Source organism: Formica exsecta, unplaced genomic scaffold (genome assembly GCF_003651465.1).
Source record: "Formica exsecta isolate Colony F162 unplaced genomic scaffold, ASM365146v1 scaffold265, whole genome shotgun sequence".
Lineage (NCBI taxonomy): Eukaryota > Metazoa > Arthropoda > Insecta > Hymenoptera > Formicidae > Formica > Formica exsecta.
The window spans coordinates 187,673-209,070 of NW_021849915.1; the positions used below are offsets into that span (position 1 = coordinate 187,673).

The following is a 21,398-nucleotide window of genomic DNA, read 5'->3' on the forward strand; positions in this document are numbered from 1 at the left end:
AACTTTTATTTTAAATATATATATATATATATAGATGTTGACTGATTTTTTATTAGATCATTATTTATATTTGATTACAAATTACATTTTTAAGCGAATATTACTTTTGCAGTAAACTGTACAATAATAGTGCTAAAAATGAAAATGGATGCAAGACGTATATACCTGCATGCGTAATCGTATCGTGATAAAGCTTACAAGTTCAGGAGGGAGATAAGAAAAATTTATTTACATAGAAATGTGAATCATGAATCATCATCATCAAGTTCATTATATTGAACTTGTAGCATTTTTCCACAACATAAGTAAATAATCACACATTAGATGGATTGTTCTGGGAAGCAGTAAACGTTTAACGATATCTGATATTAAAGTCGCGCGTTTAAATTAATACATTGTGTTAGACTGCAATTACACAACGACTACGGATAAGTGCAAGAGTCTATACAACATTGTAAGCCTTAAATACATAATAAATGTATGTATGTGTGTGTTGATGTCACACATTTTCTCAAAGAATATGTGTGTGCTTCAAACGAGTCTGGAGGAGCACCATGAGAGAGTGGGAGTGAGGTTTGTCTGGGCGTCTGGTTTCCAACAAATTTGCTCACCCAAGTACACTTGCGAGCTACAAGGAAGGATCAGTCAGAATTCATTAGTTGTACAGTTAAGTGACGAAGGAAATTTAAAAATGACTCTCGGAGGAAGGGTCTTCGTTCTGGCGTTCTTCGTTTATCTGTCGCGGTTACCATCGTTTGTGAACGCGACTACAGTGTAAGCCGTACGCTTCATTTAATTAATAATATAAAAAAAATTAAGAAAAGCTAAAATATATCATGCCGGTAACCGAAGGTAAATGTGAAACGCGCGCTGTTCAAGTCGCATGTCGAAAATATATTGAGATATATATTTTTATAATATGATATATATATATATATATATTAGATATATATACATTAGCCCTTTGTATTAAAATCACTTTTTCTCAGACGTTGTACTTTTCGCGAACCAAAGATATCAACGTCTCATATACGTGGTTAGTTCATCATAAAGTTATGACCGGTTGACCACGTGGTTGAGACGAGTTTGATATCTTCGGTTCGCGAAAAAATCTGAAAAATGTGATTTCAACGCAAGGGATTTAATAGACGCATCTCTCAGTCACTAGATAAATATGCGAACGCTAGGGGAGATTTAAATATATATAATATATAAAATACACATCTCAACATTATATAATATATGTTCAGATAAAAAATATTTCGATGTTTATAAAGAGAGCGCTTTTCCTGTGCTGACTGATTTAAATGCAGTATAAATGATAACAAAATCTTAATAAATAATTGAAACTCTTGCTTTTTTTGCAAAAGACGATGATAATTTGCTGCATGCGGAGTAGCTCTTGGATAATGTCACGTTGTTAGTGATTCTTACAAAATATATGCTTCATAAATTTTGCAAAACCGCAAAGTTTACTTGCTCGTAGCGCATGCTGCCGCTGTCATCGTTATTTGAAGGGTCTTACACATTGTAAAATAATGCAAAACGAAGAGAAAAAAGAAAATACGTTAATGCCATTCATCTTTTTTTTTTATTCTTGTTTCTCGCGAATAATATATCCTTTATGTAAGCCTGAAGCTGTCTTAACGCGTTCACATGATAGTTCACAAGGAAATACGGCGTCATAAGGTAAAATTCGCGTAATATTATTTTTAGCCTTGTGAAATTTTATAGCTGCTTTCAAATTTATTAGCACATAACATTCGACCTTCGGGATTCTCGCAAATGCGACGAACTATCAGTATCATTAACGAATTAGAGTAATGCAAATTATTCCGTAGCGGGAGAGCGTTTTTATTACGATGCAAAATTCGCGTAATATTATTTTTAGCCTTGTGAAATTTTATAGCTGCTTTCAAACTTATTAGCGCATAACATTCGACCTTCGGGGTTCTCGCAAGTACAAATCATCAGTATAATTAACGAATTAGAGTAATGCAAATTATTCCGTAGCGAGAGAGCGTTTTTATTACGGCGCAAAAATTCTTCTCGTCATAACTTGAAAAGACAAATTTAAGAAAAGTTGTTAACAAAATACTTGCCGGGAACTATCCTTCGTTCTTGCACTCACGCGAGAGAGCTCGTCTTGTTTCGACAGAAAACAAACAACGTGTCGGATTCACACTTGTTCAAATATCGGCATTCAAATTTACCTTTTGCCTTTTCATTAATCTTTTTCACTCTTCATCGCGAACCTTATCATTATTGCGTTTGCTAGTTTCGTGACTTATTTGCTCTAAATCTAAATATCTTAAGAGAAACAAAATTGTCAATTAAAAATATAAAAGAGATCAATCGAGTAGAAATCTATAAAAAATAACGTATATATTATAAACGCGAAATGTGCAGAATATGTTATTTAACTTGATCATTTTTTTGAAATATCTTCGTTGCTATTAAAAATATAAAAAATATCTCAGATTAAAGTTTGTTCCTAAAGGAGCCTCTTATATTTAACATAACTTTTTTTGCAATATTAATCGATTCTTTCAGAGAGTCATATTCTGCGTATAAAAGTATTAAAAAATTATTGAAGAGTGAAAATACTTAAAAAAATATTTTATATTTAATCTATTTATACATATAAAATGAAAGGTAAATTATATGATTCCACTTAAAATAGCTAAAAGTGACTTTTAAATCTCAAAGCCGACTTCTAGAATAAACTTATATTATAAAGAGCTTTTTTTAGATTAAAATAATTTCGATCCAAAACGTATTTTTGTGTGTGTATTCTTAATAAGAAATAATTAATAAGAAAAATATTTCAAATAGTAAAATTAAATGAAGCATCTTTTATATATAAGATATACACGCGGAATAAATTATAAATTTGATAAACAGCATCTCTCAGATCTATGAAAAAATATTTTTAAAATTTTAGAGGTATATTTCAAAAACACTGATTCGTAACCGATTTCTCCTTGATTATTTTTCGGTAAATGAAACTACCTATACAAATGTTTATTGCTCAGCATGTCTTGTGACACTTTGCATATCATGCGACACGGTATAACGTCAGAGAGAGTTTTAATCCTAATCTCGATCGGTACATATAATTCTATAGGGACACGTAAATAAACTGATATCTTATATAAACAAGATGTTTGGTGAAGATATTTAACGTTGTAAATTCAGGTAGCATACAGAGTATGAGATAAGAACTTAATAAAAGTCGGCGGCGTTCTTTTGTGAGATCTCTTACAAATGAAGCATGTGTACACTCGGAGCGTTCAATAATTTCTGCAAAAATCCCAGTCACGTGAATCAACGCATGATTGTAAAAAAGAAAAATTTTAATATAGATTAGAATTTGATATAGAATTGAATTAGATATAGAATTTGATAGTCGAACTTTTATAACTTAGAATTTGTAACTTACAATTAATCGATTTTAAACTGTAAAATCCTCGGTTCTCGTGAGCAAGTCACATGCGTATCAAATGACAAGAAAATTTGTTTCGGTGCACAATTATCTATAACTAATGTCATCTAGAATATGTCATTTACATTACAAAGAACAAATGAACAAATATACAATACATCGAAAACAGACGCGCGAAGAGATGAGGTCTAGAATATTAATTTATGCTATTTTCCTTCAATAACAAGTGTTTCGCTACAATTACTGCATTAAGTATCGCGCGTGCAAGCCTTTATATGTACTCTTTATTAGTCCAAATAAATATTTAAAATGTTATCAATTTTTTCTTAAATATATCCTTTTTGGAAAAGGATATATCTAAAAACTTAATTTATTTTTATATTTTAAGTATCTTCGATCACGTGAATTTACTTTTTCCTTTAGGTATCTCCCTTCTTTGAGTAATTTTTAAAGAAATCTCAAGCTACTTTGCGACAATACTCAATTTATCGAGATTGTCATTTTTCTGCTACAATACTTGAACTTTTGCGAATTTTTATTAGAGAGTTTTATATTTTATTCGAAAGTTAAAATCGCAATCTTGAAAAAGCACACGTCTTTCGGCCTGAAATATATATCTAATAATTTCTAAAAATAAAGTTGACATTTCACGCGCGTTTGAAGAAAACTCGGCATTTATTACAGATCGGGAAATTGCCCGTCGTTCAGTAGTTCCATGACGCAAACGGAACTTTTGCAAGAATTGGCGAACGAATGTCGTTACGATAAAATGGTCAGGCCACCGGGAGTGATTAACGCTACGGATCCGATCAGGATTTACACGAAAGCCTTTGTCTACACAATAAAGTCCAACATGGCCAAAACTCTGGTACAATTTTACTCATATCTTATATCTTACACACAGATAATGTCTAATATATAAGTATCACCGCGCGAGGATCGATAATAAAAACAGAATAAATGATACGTTGCAGCAATTTGACGTGCATCTGATGCTGCAATTCCGATATCTTGATAAACGACTGAAATTTTCGGACATAGCTCCTTACATGACTCAAATTTACGGTGGTCAAAACGCTCACGCTCTGATCTGGACGCCTACCGTATACGTCGCGAATGAACGTACCTCGGCAGTGATGGGTAGCGGTGTCAAGGACCTGCTCATCTCCATCAACCCTCACGGCGTGGTTATTTTAAATACGAGGTATTCAGTGATATTTAATCTCGAAGAGAGAATCACGGATCTTATATGGTTAGATGAAATCGAGTAATTAAATTAATTTTGATTTCCTCTATTTACGTCACTTCGATATAAATTTTCTAAATTACTAAACAGAAATAGAGATTGATTATGAAGAAATCACTTGAATTTCAGACTGGAAGCGACACTTAATTGCGGCCTCCATCTGGAAAAATTCCCGTTTGACGTGCAAGAATGTCCACTGGTTTTCGAAAGCTGTAGGTTGCGATTGTCATATCATTAGCATGATTTACATGATGTTTTTTTGTTACTTCAACTAGTATATAATTTATATATTACTAGGCTAATAGTACAAAAAAAAACAATAGTAATACTTCGAAATGCTAGAGTAAACCAACTTACTTTCTTCAGTCAGGCACATGTTAGTTAAGTTAAAACGTTCTTGTTTTACTTTGCCAACTAGCAAAAAAACATCGTGTCAACTTTAGCACTCTGCGATGTACATGCTAAATTATGTCTTGCACGAACAAAGCGAATAATTTTTTTTCCCCTACATTAGGGACTCATAATGTGAATGAAATGGTATTGGACTGGGACAAGGATCCGATTGTCATCGCGAATAATTTGTATCTGACAGAGTATAAGCTCATCGACACGTGGGTGAATCGCTCCGGGGTATCCTACAGCTCGTGGCAATATCATTACGGCCATTTCGGTAAAACTCGATCGATTTGAATATTTCGACTTGATTTAATAAGTGTCACATTGTTACTAAAATTACCACGATGTGATTACAGCCGGAAATTTCAGCGCAATAAGTATAACATTTAAATTAGCACGCGAAATGGGATTCTTCATGATGGATTATTATGTGCCATCTATACTAATCGTAGTAATTTCTTGGGTATCATTCTGGTTGCATCAAGACGCGAGTGCGCCGCGAATAGTTCTAGGTAAAAATATCTGTGTATTTTCTCGCACAATCAGTAATACAGTGGATAATAATATTTTTTTTTTTTGTACACGCAAAAGGTTTATATATTTTCAGGAACGAATACTATCTTGACGTTTATGACACTCGCCTCGAAAGTGGGAAATTCGTTGCCAAAAGTCTCTTACATAAAGGCAAGTGAGATTTGGTTTTTAGGCTGCACGATATTTCTGTTTGCGGCGATGGTCGAGTTCGCCTTCGTTAATACCATATATCGAAGAAAGTATGTAATATTCTTCGTCGAGACTTTTTTTATATTCATTTTAATACCTATATAGATTCTAGTAATTGATATAAACTGCTTAGAGATAATGTATCATATATATTTGTACGTACAGAAAAAATGTACCGTTAAAAAAGGTCAACAGCAAATATATCCTTAAGTCTACTTTGACGCCACGATTAGCGCGAAAGCAATTCCAGAAAAATACATGCGGACTGGAACGATCGCGATCGTGGTCGTCATTAGAAAACACAAATACGAACAGCGAGCAAGACTTTACGAGTCAAAATTATCTCACCGTACACGTGAGTCGTTAATTAAACATAATTTCTAATTATATATTAATCGTAATTATTCCCCAATATTGTAAAGTACATTGAAAAATAATCTCTTTGAGAAAAAGAACAGTTACTTTAATTTTAAATTATTTAAATTTCAATGAGATATCAAACGAAATTCAAATCTATCGCATAATTTATTTTTTGAATGATCTTAATCACTGAGGCTTATTTCAAACAGATTCCCCGACAAAACTATAATATCGATTGTATATGATAGTATTCATTATTTTCAGAGTTTTCCGAGCACACTCAACATCCCATCAGTGAGAATAGAGGAGGATAAGGATCCGGATCCGGATCCTTGTTGTGTCGGCAGCATCACGACCATCGACAGCGGTACCCCACCGCCTAAGCCATTTCCACGCAGACCGACTCTCGCCAAGCTGCATAATTTCACAACGATGACACCGCAAGAAATCGCTCAGTGGATCGACAAGCGCAGCAGAATAGTATTTCCCATATCATTCATCATATTCAATATTCTCTATTGGTCTTTCATATGGATCTAAGATCTTGCAATAATTTGTTCACTTCGGTTCGTACAATGAAATTTAGAAAACAGAAACAAGACAATAGAAATCGACGGAATGCTCCAATTAAAAAGATACAAAACTAATTTTTCGAAAATTATTTATATGTATAATAGTTTTTCTGCTAAAAATAAAAATTAATACAAATTAATACACGGGAGCGAAATTTTGGCTTTTTTTTTAAATTTTTTATACTTAATATATATGTATATACATAGTACAATTGTATGTCTGTAATAGACTTTTTAACATGAGCGATTGAATCGAATTTTGATGAAAAATTACTGTCGAACATTTTGCAAAAAATTGCAATTAGAATATTTTCCAATAACATCATTCATAATGATCGTACAAAATAGGATTAGAGAAGTAGAGTGCATATAATATCTATTTATACACATAATATCTATATAAATATACGCTATTTTTTATCGGTATTGTAATTTATACAGCATCCTTTACAAGAGAGATCAAGTTTGATCACGATACAAATGCACTTTGCATGTTAGAGCAACTTAACGCTTCTTTTATATCTTATTGTATAATCACGTTTTTATTAGAAACAATGAATCACCAAAATCTTAGATGACGACTTTTTTTCCCCCTTTGCCCTCGAAATATTTCCTATCTTTCCATGTGCGTGTCGAACGAAAAGATACGATCTGCGTGCGCGCGATTTTATAGCAAAACGGATATGTATTCGAGAAACGACGTAAGAGGGTTCGACCGAAGGACACTTTCAGTCGCTTGAAGGGTTGAGAAGTGGCAATTTGCGTGAATTCTTCACGACAAAATTCTCCTATATATCTATGCAGAATAATTAAACGGCTGGAACTTTTTAGGGCATTCTTAAAAAAAAATAGCGGTATGATATTATCTTTATATTTCTCTCTCTCTCTCTCTCTCTCTCTCTTTCATTAAATATCATATTTGCGCTAAATTTTTACCAAGTTAATCAATTAAATGGTTCTGTCATATTACCGTTTTACATTATTAAATAGTATCTTGCATAATCGGTATAAAATGGAAACTGATTGACCAGCTCGTTCATTATTATTTCTATCGAATTTTCCCAGTTTTATCAATAATCTAGAGCTATTATTTGGAGGTCAGAGGTAGCAATTCTTTTCCACATGCCGCATAATGTTCATTTAATGTTCTTCGTTCCTAAATATCGATCGGCAATATCTAACCAGCCCCGCTGACCTCGATGTTTAACTGTGTCCGGCATTGATTACTTTCGTCCGTAGAAAATGATAGTGGAACGGATAACTATACACGTGCAAGGATAGAAAACATACGGGTTTTGCATCCCCGTAATTCAAGACGCAAATACCCAATGAGCAGACAATATTATTGAAAATGTTCTTAAAAATTTTTGAAAAACATTTTTATAAATATTAAAATAATAGGTTAAGTCCCCTTTTAATTATTAAAAAAATGTTCATATTAACATTTGTTATTTCAAACGAATATTTCATATAAAATAAATAAATAATTAAATAAATATTATTTTTACAATCAATTGTACAACGTACAATTAATGAACAATAAATATTAAAAATACATTTAAAAAATATTGTCTGCTCATTGGGTAGGGCTTTCTAAAAATTCGGAATTTCTCATTGTTTGTGATAAAACTAGATTTATTAGTAGATATATACACAAAAAAAGTTGAAAAATTGTTTTAATATTAATGTTTATATTCACATAATAGATTATTTTATTTAATTCTAATGTAAAATAGATTAAGTATATTAAGCAATTTGCGTAAGTGCATTTATGATGCTTCCATCAAAATATAGATACATAGATGTATAGGTAGATGTATGTTTACATTAACAATCTATAATTCGCGAATCAGAAATTGAAACATAATTCTATTTATAATTTTATAAACTATATGTTATACAGAGAATATTTAAAGAATCAAAATACACATATACACATATCAACGGCATCGATAAAAAACGTTGTAAAATTCTTTTTATAGAGGATTATTTATACAATATCTTTTTTCAAAAATAAAAATATGGAAGCCTAGAATTATATTAAAATTAATACTTAAGCAAACAAAAAATTTAATTTTTTTAAATAATACACTTCTTATATATTCAATTTGGTGTCACAAACGTCATAGAATACTTCTGTGTAAAACTTTTCTTATTTGTATTGTCAATATGCGAGATACAAATAGATGGCTTATGAAATTATAAACAGAAATCTGTGCTAATTATAACTCATCTAAAGCGGACGTTGTTAAAAAGCAATCAATGTTCTTTTATCACTATATGAAATGGATAAATATCGTTTAACATATATTGCTGTGATAACGCGGTACACAGTGGATTGAAAGCACTTGCACAAGAAGGATTAATCATCGTGTTAAATACGATGCTATAGATACTAATCGATTGCAATCATGAAATTGCCGTACGCCAACAAATGTAACTTCCTGAGTGCTCACTCATCCTTGACATTTTCGTGTTATTAATCGCGGTCTTTATCAAGAAAGCGCAACTTGTTGAACGAAACGCGAGAAGTTTTAATTCCACTTAAATCGAATTAATATTGCCATATATTGCGTATATAACTCCTGCGTCTATAAGCTAAGCAGTACACATGCTTCTCGTACGCCTACTTTATAAATAATTTATCGAGTTTCTCCTTCCACAAATTGAACACCAAGAAACTTGAAGTAAACTCCCCCTTTAAGCACATAATCACATAAAGTACCGCAAAGTTAATTGGGGTCATCGTACCAGCTTAATTTCTTCATACTGACGGCATGAATAGTGTTATAACTGCATTTTTTTCCGGCGAAAAATGCAGTTATGTTTTATCTCCAAAACAGACCATATAAAAAATATTTATCGTTGCCAATATTGATTTGAATATAATTCTGGACTCTCGTAATTATGATATATGTTCCAATAAAACATTTTATACGGTACAAAAAAATAAGTCTCTTGAAAAGTAACTTTTTTACAATATTGTTACAATAATACTTTGCATCGGTATCGCATCTTATTATCGATATCGATTATCTCCCAATTTTCAATATATTAAACACGTATTATATAGATATTTTATGTTTTATCCCGAGATATGTATAAATATAAATATTTTTATGTTATCGTAGATTATTATAAATATATGGATCTTTTACTTTAATATTTTCTGTGATGTGACAGCAACAGTTTGTCACATTATGCATTAATATCGGCATTGTTAATGCAGATCCCCCGGTCGAATGTCGCGGCACTCGAAAATATAGCTTACGTACCCTTGCGTGATAGGCCTCGTAGATACCTTTACATGTGTACAGGTGAACAGGTGCTTCAGTTAGTCGGCTGACTGTGTCGCGATAACATATACCTACTATCGACTGCTTTTCGAGTATGTTCGACTAAATGCACATTGCACACGCGCATCCAATTATCAATTGCGACGTATATTTAATTATTTATTTACAATGAGTATACGTATTTTACAGTACTACAGGAAAAAATATATTACATAGAAATCTTTTAAATAATATTCTTTTCTTCTACATTTTTTTTTCTACAGTGATTCTTCGTTCTGACAATAAAGCTTCTTTAATTTTTGCCATCAACGGTTTAGCGAATTATAAAATTATTCGTACAAAATTTTCTTACTTGTGTGCGAGAAGTGCGACGATGAATATTTATATGATTGAAGCGAAAATAATTGCATAGCGATATGAATCTTATACACGTGTAGATACTTTATATAAACGGGGCGTCTAAATCAATCATTGGTCGCGTCTTTCATTAACATTGTTGGACGGGTTGAAACAGTTGATCTTAATTTTCATGACAAAGCGTGGAATAATTACATTGTGCAAAAATGACGCAATATAGTAGCGGTAGCAGCAGCAGTAGCAGCAGCAGCGTGAATGAATTTAAAGATCGCGGAGATCGAAGAGTGCTGGAGCAGAAACTCATGGTACGTAGTCCGTTTGAGATTAATGAAATCGAATACCAACACACACACACACACACACAAATATTATTTTTAATTAATAGAAAAGACTACACACAAAAACCATCTTTAATATGATCTATTATTCTATCACATTTTTTTCAAAGATGCATCGATGCAGCTGCAAGATATAATTGCAATATTGTTGTAAATAAAGTCATAGAATTTTTTATATATATCTAAATGTCGATTTTTTATAAAAGTATTGAAATAAAATATTTAAAAAGTCTATATTTTGTGTTAAATATTTTTCACGTTTTATATATTAGAAAGTTACTCTTTACTATATTAAATATACTCTCAAATGTATCATCTTGTATTCCAAACATTTTTTTATGTTTTTATAACATCACATCAAACTACTCTTCAGTTATATTCGAATAATTAGATCTGATTCATAAGCGACTGTTAAGCACACGAACGATATTATCTTTCTCTACAAAAATGAAATACGTCATTATAAAAAATTCAGCATCGCGATGTCAGTTTGGGATCTCTACAAAAACGATGCGATTCCTAAAGTAATATTAGTAAAACAAAAAATTCTGCAAAAAAACAAATCGATGTTGAATCATTGTATTTGAGTCTGTCATTAACTATGTCTGTAACTCGACAGACAAGAGTAACAAAAGAAAACGAATAAAAAGATTCTTAATTCTTTCCTTCGTTCATAGACCCCAAGATAATTATCATTATCGTATACCCTTGATAATACATCGTCGTATTTTGATTACAGGTCGCAGTTCGTATCCGTCCCTTGGCTCACAACGAAAACGGTACCAGATGTTTGCACGCTGTTAACAATAAAGTAAGTTTGCGTGTCAATTTATTTTTACTATACTGCTAATTTAATTTTCTAAAATTAGAGTAAACAAATGCATATTTATTTATGCTAATTTAATTTGCTCAAATTCGAAAAATTTCTCGAAAATATTTCGTGTGATATTGAATTTTCAGATGGTGATGCTGGAGGATCAAGACGGTGATAAGCAAAAACGTGCGGCACCGCGACAGTATCTTTACGACATAGTTTTCGGAGAGAACTCTACCCAGGCAAATTATTTTATTCATTTTAATTGTCAACTCAAGATATCATATATACTACATCTTTTATTAAAATACATTATATTCACAAAAACGTATCATTGTAATTCTTTCAGGAAGAGGTCTACGAAGAGACGACGAAAAATTTGGCGCAAGATGTTCTCAATGGTTACAACGCCACCGTATTTGCGTATGGTGCGACAGGCTCGGGAAAGACGCATACAATGGTAGGGACGTCATCGAATCCTGGGATCATGGTACGTGCTCTGAATGACATTTTCTTAGCGGCCAAAAAATTACCGGACGACGCGAAATTTACGGTGAGTTTCTCGAATCGGAAAAATTCCTTCCAATTTTTTTCAAATTCTAGCTCTTTAAATTTCGTGACTGTTTTATTATCGATGCATTGTATAGAGTGTATACACGCGCTTCTTTCGCAAATAATTCAATCATTTCTTGATTATTTTCATCATGTTTCGAACAATTAAATATTTATTCATCCGCAACAAAATTCAATGCAAAGTAGATTTGCCTGCTTCAAAAATTATCGAATAACTTCCTCGAACAGTTTTAAAAGCGCAATAAATTCTCCCGTTTTTTTGTTTAATTATAATTGTGAAACACCTTACATTTTTATCCCGTCATATAGGTAACAATGTCATACATGGAGATTTACAACGAGAACATTCGCGATCTTCTGAATCCCAATTCGGGATACCTGGATCTACGCGACGACACGCGGGGTCGTAACATTCAGGTCTCAGGATTGACGGAAATCTCCACCAATTCGACCGAAGAAGTATGACGACTATTTAAACATATTATACGAATTGATTAAAAATTTACAAACGATTTATTTAATTATTTATTTTATTTAATTTATTTTGTTCGCAGGTTATGCAGCTGTTACACAGAGGTAACAAAGCGAGGACGATAGAACCAACAGCCGCGAATAAAACCTCATCGCGAAGTCACGCACTCCTTAGCGTCACGGTCAGACAGTCTTCTCACTCGATCCAGGATAGTGATAAGTGTCTGCACACTAAAATAAAGCAAGGAAGATTATTTATGATCGATCTCGCCGGATCCGAGCGAGCGAAGCAAACCAAAGTAAATCGACCTTAATTCTCGTTCGCTAAAGATTATAATATTAACAGATCCTTTTTGTTGTTGTCAACTTTATAGCATTTATAATTATTTTTTTCATATTCTAAATTCATAAACATTATTACTTTGTAAATCTCATTTCATTTTGAAGTGCTATTTGTACTTTCCCTCTTCTTGGCATCTCTGTTTTTATCTTTTCTTGTTCTGTATCGAATAAAAACATTATTATGGAAATTTATTATTTATGGAATTTTATTATTTACGGAATTTTTAAAACCTTTTTATTTTGCTATTGAAATAGAATAAGAATAGATTGAGAGGAAATGCTAAAAACAGAGTTTGTTTGGTTTCTCAGGATTTATCCTCTAGATAAATCGTAAGAAATACTTCTAAAATTTTATTCGATTTAATGTTACAGAACAAAGGCAAAAGGCTGCAAGAAGGTGCGCATATTAATAGATCTCTTCTAGCGCTAGGCAATTGCATCAACGCGCTATCCGGTGGTGCGCGATATGTAAATTATCGCGATTCCAAGCTCACGCGGTTGCTGAAGGACACCCTAAGCGGCAATTGCCGAACTGTCATGATCGTCCACGTGTCGCCGTCGAGCGCGCATCGCGACGAAAGCAAGAATACCTTGATGTATGCGGATCGCGCCAATAGGATCTCTAATAAGGTCGAGCAGAATGTGCTGAACGTCAGTTATCTGCACGTCACGCAGTACCACGACATAATCAGCGATTTGAAGAACGAGATCTCGCGTCTGCGAAACAAGATGAAAGGTGACAGACCAAAGAGGAAGGAATCGGAGGAGAAAATGTCAGATAACGCGCACGACAATGATTTCAGATCATTAAGGGAGAAGATCGTGTTTGCTTTTAAGGAACAGATGCGTCTGAGGTACGTGTGCGCGAAAAGATAATAATAAATACCATATAGAAATTGAATATTTATCTTTTATATCTCAACTAATATTTAATAAATTGATCTTGAACCTCTGACTGTTGCTAACGCTTTGCGATTTGTATCGATGAGCGGAACTCAAGATACATATAAGGATCGTTTAATTTCATAGGAGAAAGTTAATGGAGCTGGACAGTCATTTACTGGGTCTGAATATCGCTGCCGAACAGCAACATTCCATAATCTCGCATTGGGAATCGAAGAACAATAGGGTTTATGGAAAAACGCAGGATTCCGAGACAGGTCGTCCAGACACGGACTACCAAGTGGATGAAACAGACGACGTGGGTGAGCAAATTGAGCTATTGATATAATATAATATAGAAAAGATATGATATTGATTATCATATATTAAACAAAGATTTACTACAAATTAAAGAGTTGAATACCATTGCTAAAATATTAAGAAAATAAATTTTTAACCTTTGTCATATTCATATAAATCCATATTTCCTTTACAAATATTATTATATAAAAAATATTTAATTTGAAAAAGCAAGTGTTTTTCTCTTTAGTTTTAATTTAATTCATTTCCCACTTCATCTAAAATTATTATTTAAAGGAAAAAAATGCAAGATTTTAAAAGATTTCAGAAATTAAACAGAAAATTAAATTCACGAGAATTTACCAAATATCGATTAGCTCGATAAACTAGCTCGCCGAATTGCTCACAGTAAAGACAATATCTTAATGATCGCTTAGATCTCTTAAAGGACGATCTGGAAGATGATGCGGCCATACAACAAGCGTGGACGGAATTGACGGAGATCACGAAGGAGCGGGAGAGATACACCGAGATGCGCATCGTCGCGGAGAAAGAACTCGAGATATGTCGAAAACGCAGCGCTGAACTCGAAGATGTAAAAGAATTTTTGTAACTTATTATTTTAATTATAATCTCGATTAAAAGCAAAATTAAAAAAAAAAAAGAGAGAAACAAAAAAATAATAGATCCTGATAAAAATAAATAATACAATAAAAACTTGTGGTACATAAGTTTTTATTATATTGCTTATTTTTATCATTACGATAACGAGTCGATAAAATAACATCTCGATCTAGTTGTTAAATTCGAAGTTCTCAAAATCCGATCTAAAAAAAATGCCGTGCATTTCTTCAGGAATTGCCGTTGCGTATCAACTCGGACGAGGAACGGGAGCTGTTGGCGTTGATGCTGCGAGTCCACGAGCTCGAGGCGGACAAAATGATGTTGCAGAGCGAGAGGCTGGTTAAACAGCACGAGCTTAGACGTCGCGAGTTGCTGCTGCTTCGTTACGATCGACAACGGCAGATCTCCGATGAAATCATCACCAGGCAACGGCGGATCATGGAAAGTCGGTGTATATAATATTCTTCTTTAATTGTACCTGAAAAATTATTATTATTTAAAATATTAAAAATTATAATTAAAATTGATATAAATCTATTTCTCTACAAAATTAAATTCTTTTATTTAATTAATGAAATCTGAATGACAGATGGCCGTCTGGCGCTGCCGGCCGACCTGCAGAATCTTTATGCTTTGTATCAGCAAGAGATTCAGGCCGCGACGTACATCGACAGCAGCCTCGGCGATCTCGTCGTGTCTCCGACTGTATCGTCGTTCAGTCGCGGAAGATTGCCGCCTATATCCAGCAGACTCAGCTATAACAATCTCAGCAGCGACATGAGAATAGCCAGCAGGTAAAAATAGAATCGACTTTTTTTTAACTGGATTAGCAAGACTATTCTCAAAATTAGATTCTCGCCTCGTTCGAGAAAAATTACGTATATTAAATGCGTAATGCATATTAAACAAAAATGTTGTTGAAAAACAGTTCCACGGATTCCGATTGGGACTCGCCATTACCGCCGATTCACGAACCGCAAGAGGAAGCGGAGCACGTGATGGGACCAGTAGTACAACCGTTGATTTCTCCGGCCGCCTTATTTCCGCCGATATCGGCGGCGAACTCGCGAAATTAGTAAGAAATTTCCACCTCATTCACATGACAATTAATACACATACATAGGATATTGCATACTATGTATACAAGAGAACGCACTCAAAAAAGGCGTTTTTTCAAAAAACAGCATTTTATTAATTCAGAGAACGGCAGAGAGCTTTAGCTGCTTTAATTATATAAATTTATATCTATCTTATATATTCTCTTTCTCTTGTTTCTCTGTCTATATATCTTGTTTTATATACTCTTATTAATCCAATTCTTCATTTCTTTTACATCAGCGACAAGAAACTTCGTCGAATAGCGAGCGACGACAACATAAAATCGATGCGATTCGCGCACAATGACGATGGTCGTTACAAGGTTTCTCGAGCGAGAAGTGATGATCGCGAACCAGGTAGTTGAGGTAAGAATTCATTGTTTATTCTTCTACGGGAATATCTATATTATATCGCATTTATCCAAAATTAATCATATTTTTTATAAAAAAAATTATATATATCAATACTTATAAAAATTAAGATTAAATAAACGTACATTTTTATTTTACGCGGTTTGCACTCTATATAGTAATATCGAGAAACTATGATGCGCTTTAATGATTTGCGATATGAAATCGATGATAGACGCAACTTTAAAAATGTATTATATTTAATATTGTATAAAATGTGTCCTTTACCTTTCTTCTTCAACATTTTAGATCGGCATTGAAACGTTCTCGACGTCTCTCACGAGCAGTACTGTGCAGCTTAACGGCAGCGATTTCAGACGATTCCTAAAGCTCTAGGCTATCCATGGTCATGCTTAATGTTGCATCGTCTTGCGATTTCGAAACGTCTTGAGTAAAACTTTTAGCGCGATGTCTTTCACGAGAAGTGTTCGTAATTTCCGGAAGACGAAGTGAAACGCGCCGCTGAGGACGCTCTTTCTCAGCCCGTCTTGGCGGGCTAATAATTCGCTCTGGCGAACGCTCAACGGTGATCGTCTTGCTAAGACTTAACAGCTGAAAAGTGGTACCGTACGTTAGGAGATTTTCGTCAACCCGAAAATATCTCAGTTACTAGTGAGAATATAAAAAAAAAAATATTACAGAATATTTCGATAAATATTTCGAATTTATTCTTGAAACACTATTTTTATATTGCTATTAATCGAGATACCCTGAAGGATCAAGTGAAACTTTTAGGCCAGAAAAAAACGGATATTGTTGAAATAATTTTATCTGTTGATCAGAAATGAGTCATAAATATGTGAAAATAATTTACCGCCAGCCTGGAAGCGGATATGTCCGAGCCAGTTCGTTTCCGTACCAATTCGGAGGCCTTCCGTTGCAACAAGCCGATCTCGTTTTCATTGTTGAGATCGTTCCTCGATTTCAATCCCGACGTGTCGTTTGTGGAGATCGGTTTACTCGGCTCTTGAGCGACGAGTGCTGCCTGTGCCGCCCATTCTTTCATCCGCGTGTCCCACTGCTTCTTCCATTCATCCCAATACAACTTGGTCTTGCCGAATATCGGGGGTTCGGCGAAGAGTGGACATCGTCCCCACGGCTACGCTATCGGAGGAAATTGATCGAGTTGATTATAGTCCGCGCGAATAAAATGAATAATAGAAAATACGACAAACATATTCAACGAATATCCTTGCGCTATCCTAGGATATCCATCGCGTATCTGTGTGAAATAATGAAAACATTGTGCAATATTTACAGTCTTCGAATTAAACTAGAATTAGATTAAATTAAATTAGAATATGAATAAATATATTAAATTAAAATATAAATGAATATTTTGGTACCGTACGTTAGGAGATTTTCGTCAACCCGAAAATATCTCAGTTACTAGTGAGAATATAAAAAAAAAATATTACAGAATATTTCGATAAATATTTCGAATTTATTCTTGAAACACTATTTTTATATTGCTATTAATCGAGATACCCTGAAGGATCAAGTGAAACTTTTAGGCCAGAAAAAAACGGATATTGTTGAAATAATTTTATCTGTTGATCAGAAATGAGTCATAAATATGTGAAAATAATTTACCGCCAGCCTGGAAGCGGATATGTCCGAGCCAGTTCGTTTCCGTACCAATTCGGAGGCCTTCCGTTGCAACAAGCCGATCTCGTTTTCATTGTTGAGATCGTTCCTCGATTTCAATCCCGACGTGTCGTTTGTGGAGATCGGTTTACTCGGCTCTTGAGCGACGAGTGCTGCCTGTGCCGCCCATTCTTTCATCCGCGTGTCCCACTGCTTCTTCCATTCATCCCAATACAACTTGGTCTTGCCGAATATCGGGGGTTCGGCGAAGAGTGGACATCGTCCCCACGGCTACGCTATCGGAGGAAATTGATCGAGTTGATTATAGTCCGCGCGAATAAAATGAATAATAGAAAATACGACAAACATATTCAACGAATATCCTTGCGCTATCCTAGGATATCCATCGCGTATCTGTGTGAAATAATGAAAACATTGTGCAATATTTACAGTCTTCGAATTAAACTAGAATTAGATTAAATTAAATTAGAATATGAATAAATATATTAAATTAAAATATAAATGAATATTTGAGAGAAAATTGAAAATAAATGAGTTGTGCAGTCCCAATATTTAAAGAATATCAAAGTTTGACTAATTGTAAATAAATTCGAGGACTATCTTTTTTTATATATGATTATATCGAAAATACATCGAATGTGTGTAATGCATAATGGAAATGTATAATTATTTCAATAGTGTATATATGCACAAATTTTTATATAGACAATATGAAATTGATACAAAAATATTGCTTTCTTCTATGATTTTTAAACGAAAAATGCGAACAAATTTTGTAAACAATATAATATTTTTAAGAGAACGCATTTTCCGCGTAGTATTCTCCAATATAAAATTGATGTGTGATACGATAGAATTTAGATAATAAGTGTTTTATTCAACGCCATTGTCTCGAGATCAAGTTATATGCATTCTTTACCAATTTCGATCGCGTTGTCACTTCCGATTGCGCGACATCGTAATTGCGGAAGGTTTCCATTTTTACAAAGAGCTCCTTTATAACGCTCTCCATGAACTTGGACATCGCTCCCTGGCACTCCACAGTCATCTGCGTGGGATACGTTCGCGACAAGTAATCAAATAAGGATGTCACAAAGTTCTAAACAAAAGATTTGGCAAAACGTCGATGACGATGATCGATTTATCTCTCATTAAAATTTCTAAGAGAATTTATTATATTTTTTGCGTCGACAAAATAATGAAAACTCTACGTACACGCATATCTTGCTCATCTAATTGCATGTCCTTATGTACCATAGCTATGTAACCGACTAATCGATCCAACTGTTTCGGCTTCTTATTAAAATCCAGCAGAAGATATCCCATGGTTTCCATAATTACGGCAAATTTGGCCGTAACGCGTGTATCAAAGCTCAAATGCAATTTCGACTCCTGAGTGAAAAATTTCACGTATTGCGGATGAGTCTCGCAAAAGCTGAAAACCCATCGAAAGAGATGATATGAATTCTTTCAATCATTGTTTGTCACAATTAAAAATATAAAATTCCCTTTTTATTTATTAATATGCGATATTACACACCTCCTGAGACAAGCGTTACCATGAAATTGCGGGTTAACTTCAATACCTGACCATACTTTCTTAACCAGTGCATATTCTTTCGCGCTGAGTTTATAATAATCCAAAGTACCGGGTTTTTCATAGATACTCTGCTTCGTGCCCATTTATCTGATAAACGAAAAGCACTATTTTTTGATGATTAGAATGCGCTGACATTATGTATGTAATAAAGCATAAATAAAAACTGAATATATAGCTGTGTGTTGTGTGAAGTATGTCTATCTTTGCTTCTTGAGATTTCATGCTTGACTCGTGTGTCTCATGCATAGATATAGAAAATATAATATAATATTTAATATTTCTATTTTTATGGTCTCATGACTAAATTAAATTTCTTCTCGCACAAAGGATAGAAAATACATATATCATAAATAAATGAAAGATTCTTTCTCTATTCTTAATAAAAAATGGATAAATTTTTTAAATTTATTTCAATGTATTGTAGAAATATATACAAATTCAATATAAAATATTGCAGAAAAAGTAATTATCAAGGATTGAATATACAATATAAAATGATCATACAATTATCTATGATAAAATAGATGCTGCACCAGGCGCACCAATTTTCACTTGCCAATCCAACAATTTAAATAGATGCGTTGTTTTCTCGGCCCAGTGATATTTTGATCTAATGGAATCTATTCTCCAGTGAATAGTTAGTTTACCGGATGCATCGCTGGAGTTTCCTGTCCTAAACGGTTGAGTTGTAACACATAAATGCGCCATATGTTTCAAGGCATTAGTGACTACATCTGTATTTGAAGTCTGCGAATTATCTTGATATGTGTGTGTAAGAATACAAAGCTGTGATGAGGGATGTAACGCTAGAAATGACCTTAAGTATCTTACAAAGTACATAACGTCATGTACACTGAGGCCAAAATCAAGTAGATGATTTATATCATCGAAAATAACAACAACAGACTCGTCGAATTTTGCTGCTTCATTGTACTTCTCTCTAACACATGTAAAAAGTCTATGCGCAATATCTATATTCTCAGTAGAAACAGCATCTGGGATTATCATTTTCTCTTTATCCACAGAATCCTTACGTATATCAGCGATATTGGTGGTTACAATTTTCATTGGCTCGACAACAGTTACCTGGCCTTTTTCCTTCAGAGCCAGAAGGTTATAGCCGAGTCTCATGCCAATGTTGTGATAGTGGCTAAAGGTATTATGACATAGAACAAGACAAACGGCATTCATCTGCTTTAACGCGTGCGACAGAATGGCGTTTACCAAGAAGTTTGCATTGGTACCGTGTTGCTCTTCAATCAAGATTATTTTACCGTCCATGTTTACCCTGTCAATTCCAAGAGTGTTGCATACCATTTCCATTGCACTAGCCATGATAAACTGAAAGTTAAAAATTATCATTATTATTATATATGTACATTTCACGAGAAATAATTATATTTATATAATTTATATATTATATTTATATAATATTCTTAACCGGATAAATCGCCGGTGTCTTGCGGTATGTTTTTATAACCTATAAGTCTATTCTCCTCTGTAGAACGAACTCGAACTCTAGTGCTCAAGGCCAATCACTTATTAAGGACAGTGTTGCGAGATGAAGGTCAGTGTTTTTTTTGCGAAATTTTCGTGTAAATGTATATATTCTGATATAGACTGTCTTGTATACTGACAATGAATGAGACTAAAAAAATCATTCACTTATACACTCCTTCATCTATGACATACTACTACTACTACTACTACTACATATTAGTAGTTTAAATAAAACATAGCACAGCCATAGTCAGCTGTCTACTAACACTAACGCTTGCACTACGCGCCAAGCGAGACGCTCAAAATTATATCTGGTGCATTTTTAGTGCATTATATATACATAAGCGTAGTAGATTGAAAAAACACGAAGGTCAAGAAGTCTAAAAAATATATAATAAAAAGAGAAAGATTTAATTTGAATGCGCAAAGCAATAATTATATAT

At 33.6% G+C, this 21,398-nt stretch overlaps 3 protein-coding genes across 3 annotated transcripts; 1 reads left to right on the forward strand and 2 right to left on the reverse strand.

The window, feature by feature from the left end:
- Positions 1–34: 34 nt before the first annotated feature.
- On the forward strand, positions 35–16,183 carry LOC115236963 (kinesin-like protein KIF19). Its single transcript, XM_029809704.1, has 19 exons — positions 35–774; positions 4,130–4,313; positions 4,420–4,649; positions 4,821–4,903; positions 5,206–5,361; positions 5,444–5,599; positions 5,695–5,860; positions 5,976–6,165; positions 6,435–6,650; positions 11,694–11,789; positions 11,897–12,100; positions 12,430–12,579; positions 12,675–12,890; positions 13,306–13,787; positions 13,963–14,138; positions 14,553–14,710; positions 14,971–15,184; positions 15,329–15,533; positions 15,668–16,183. The coding sequence occupies exons 1-19, from the start codon at positions 485–487 to the stop codon at positions 15,813–15,815; spliced, it is 3,720 nt and encodes a 1,239-aa protein (XP_029665564.1). The 5' UTR covers positions 35–484; the 3' UTR covers positions 15,816–16,183.
- A 388-nt stretch (positions 16,184–16,571) lies between these two features.
- LOC115236961 lies at positions 16,572–20,064 on the reverse strand. The gene is made up of 6 exons (XM_029809702.1): positions 19,960–20,064; positions 19,396–19,559; positions 19,071–19,290; positions 18,775–18,954; positions 17,841–18,125; positions 16,572–16,799 (listed from the first exon to the last, which is right to left on the reverse strand). Exons 2-6 carry the CDS (start codon positions 19,536–19,538, stop codon positions 16,572–16,574), a joined length of 1,056 nt encoding a protein of 351 aa, XP_029665562.1. The 5' UTR covers positions 19,539–19,559; positions 19,960–20,064.
- On the reverse strand, positions 19,838–21,266 carry LOC115236962 (elongator complex protein 6-like). Its single transcript, XM_029809703.1, has 2 exons — positions 20,897–21,266; positions 19,838–20,796 (listed from the first exon to the last, which is right to left on the reverse strand). The coding sequence occupies exon 2, from the start codon at positions 20,788–20,790 to the stop codon at positions 19,966–19,968; it is 825 nt and encodes a 274-aa protein (XP_029665563.1). The 5' UTR covers positions 20,791–20,796; positions 20,897–21,266; the 3' UTR covers positions 19,838–19,965.
- Positions 21,267–21,398: the final 132 nt, after the last annotated feature.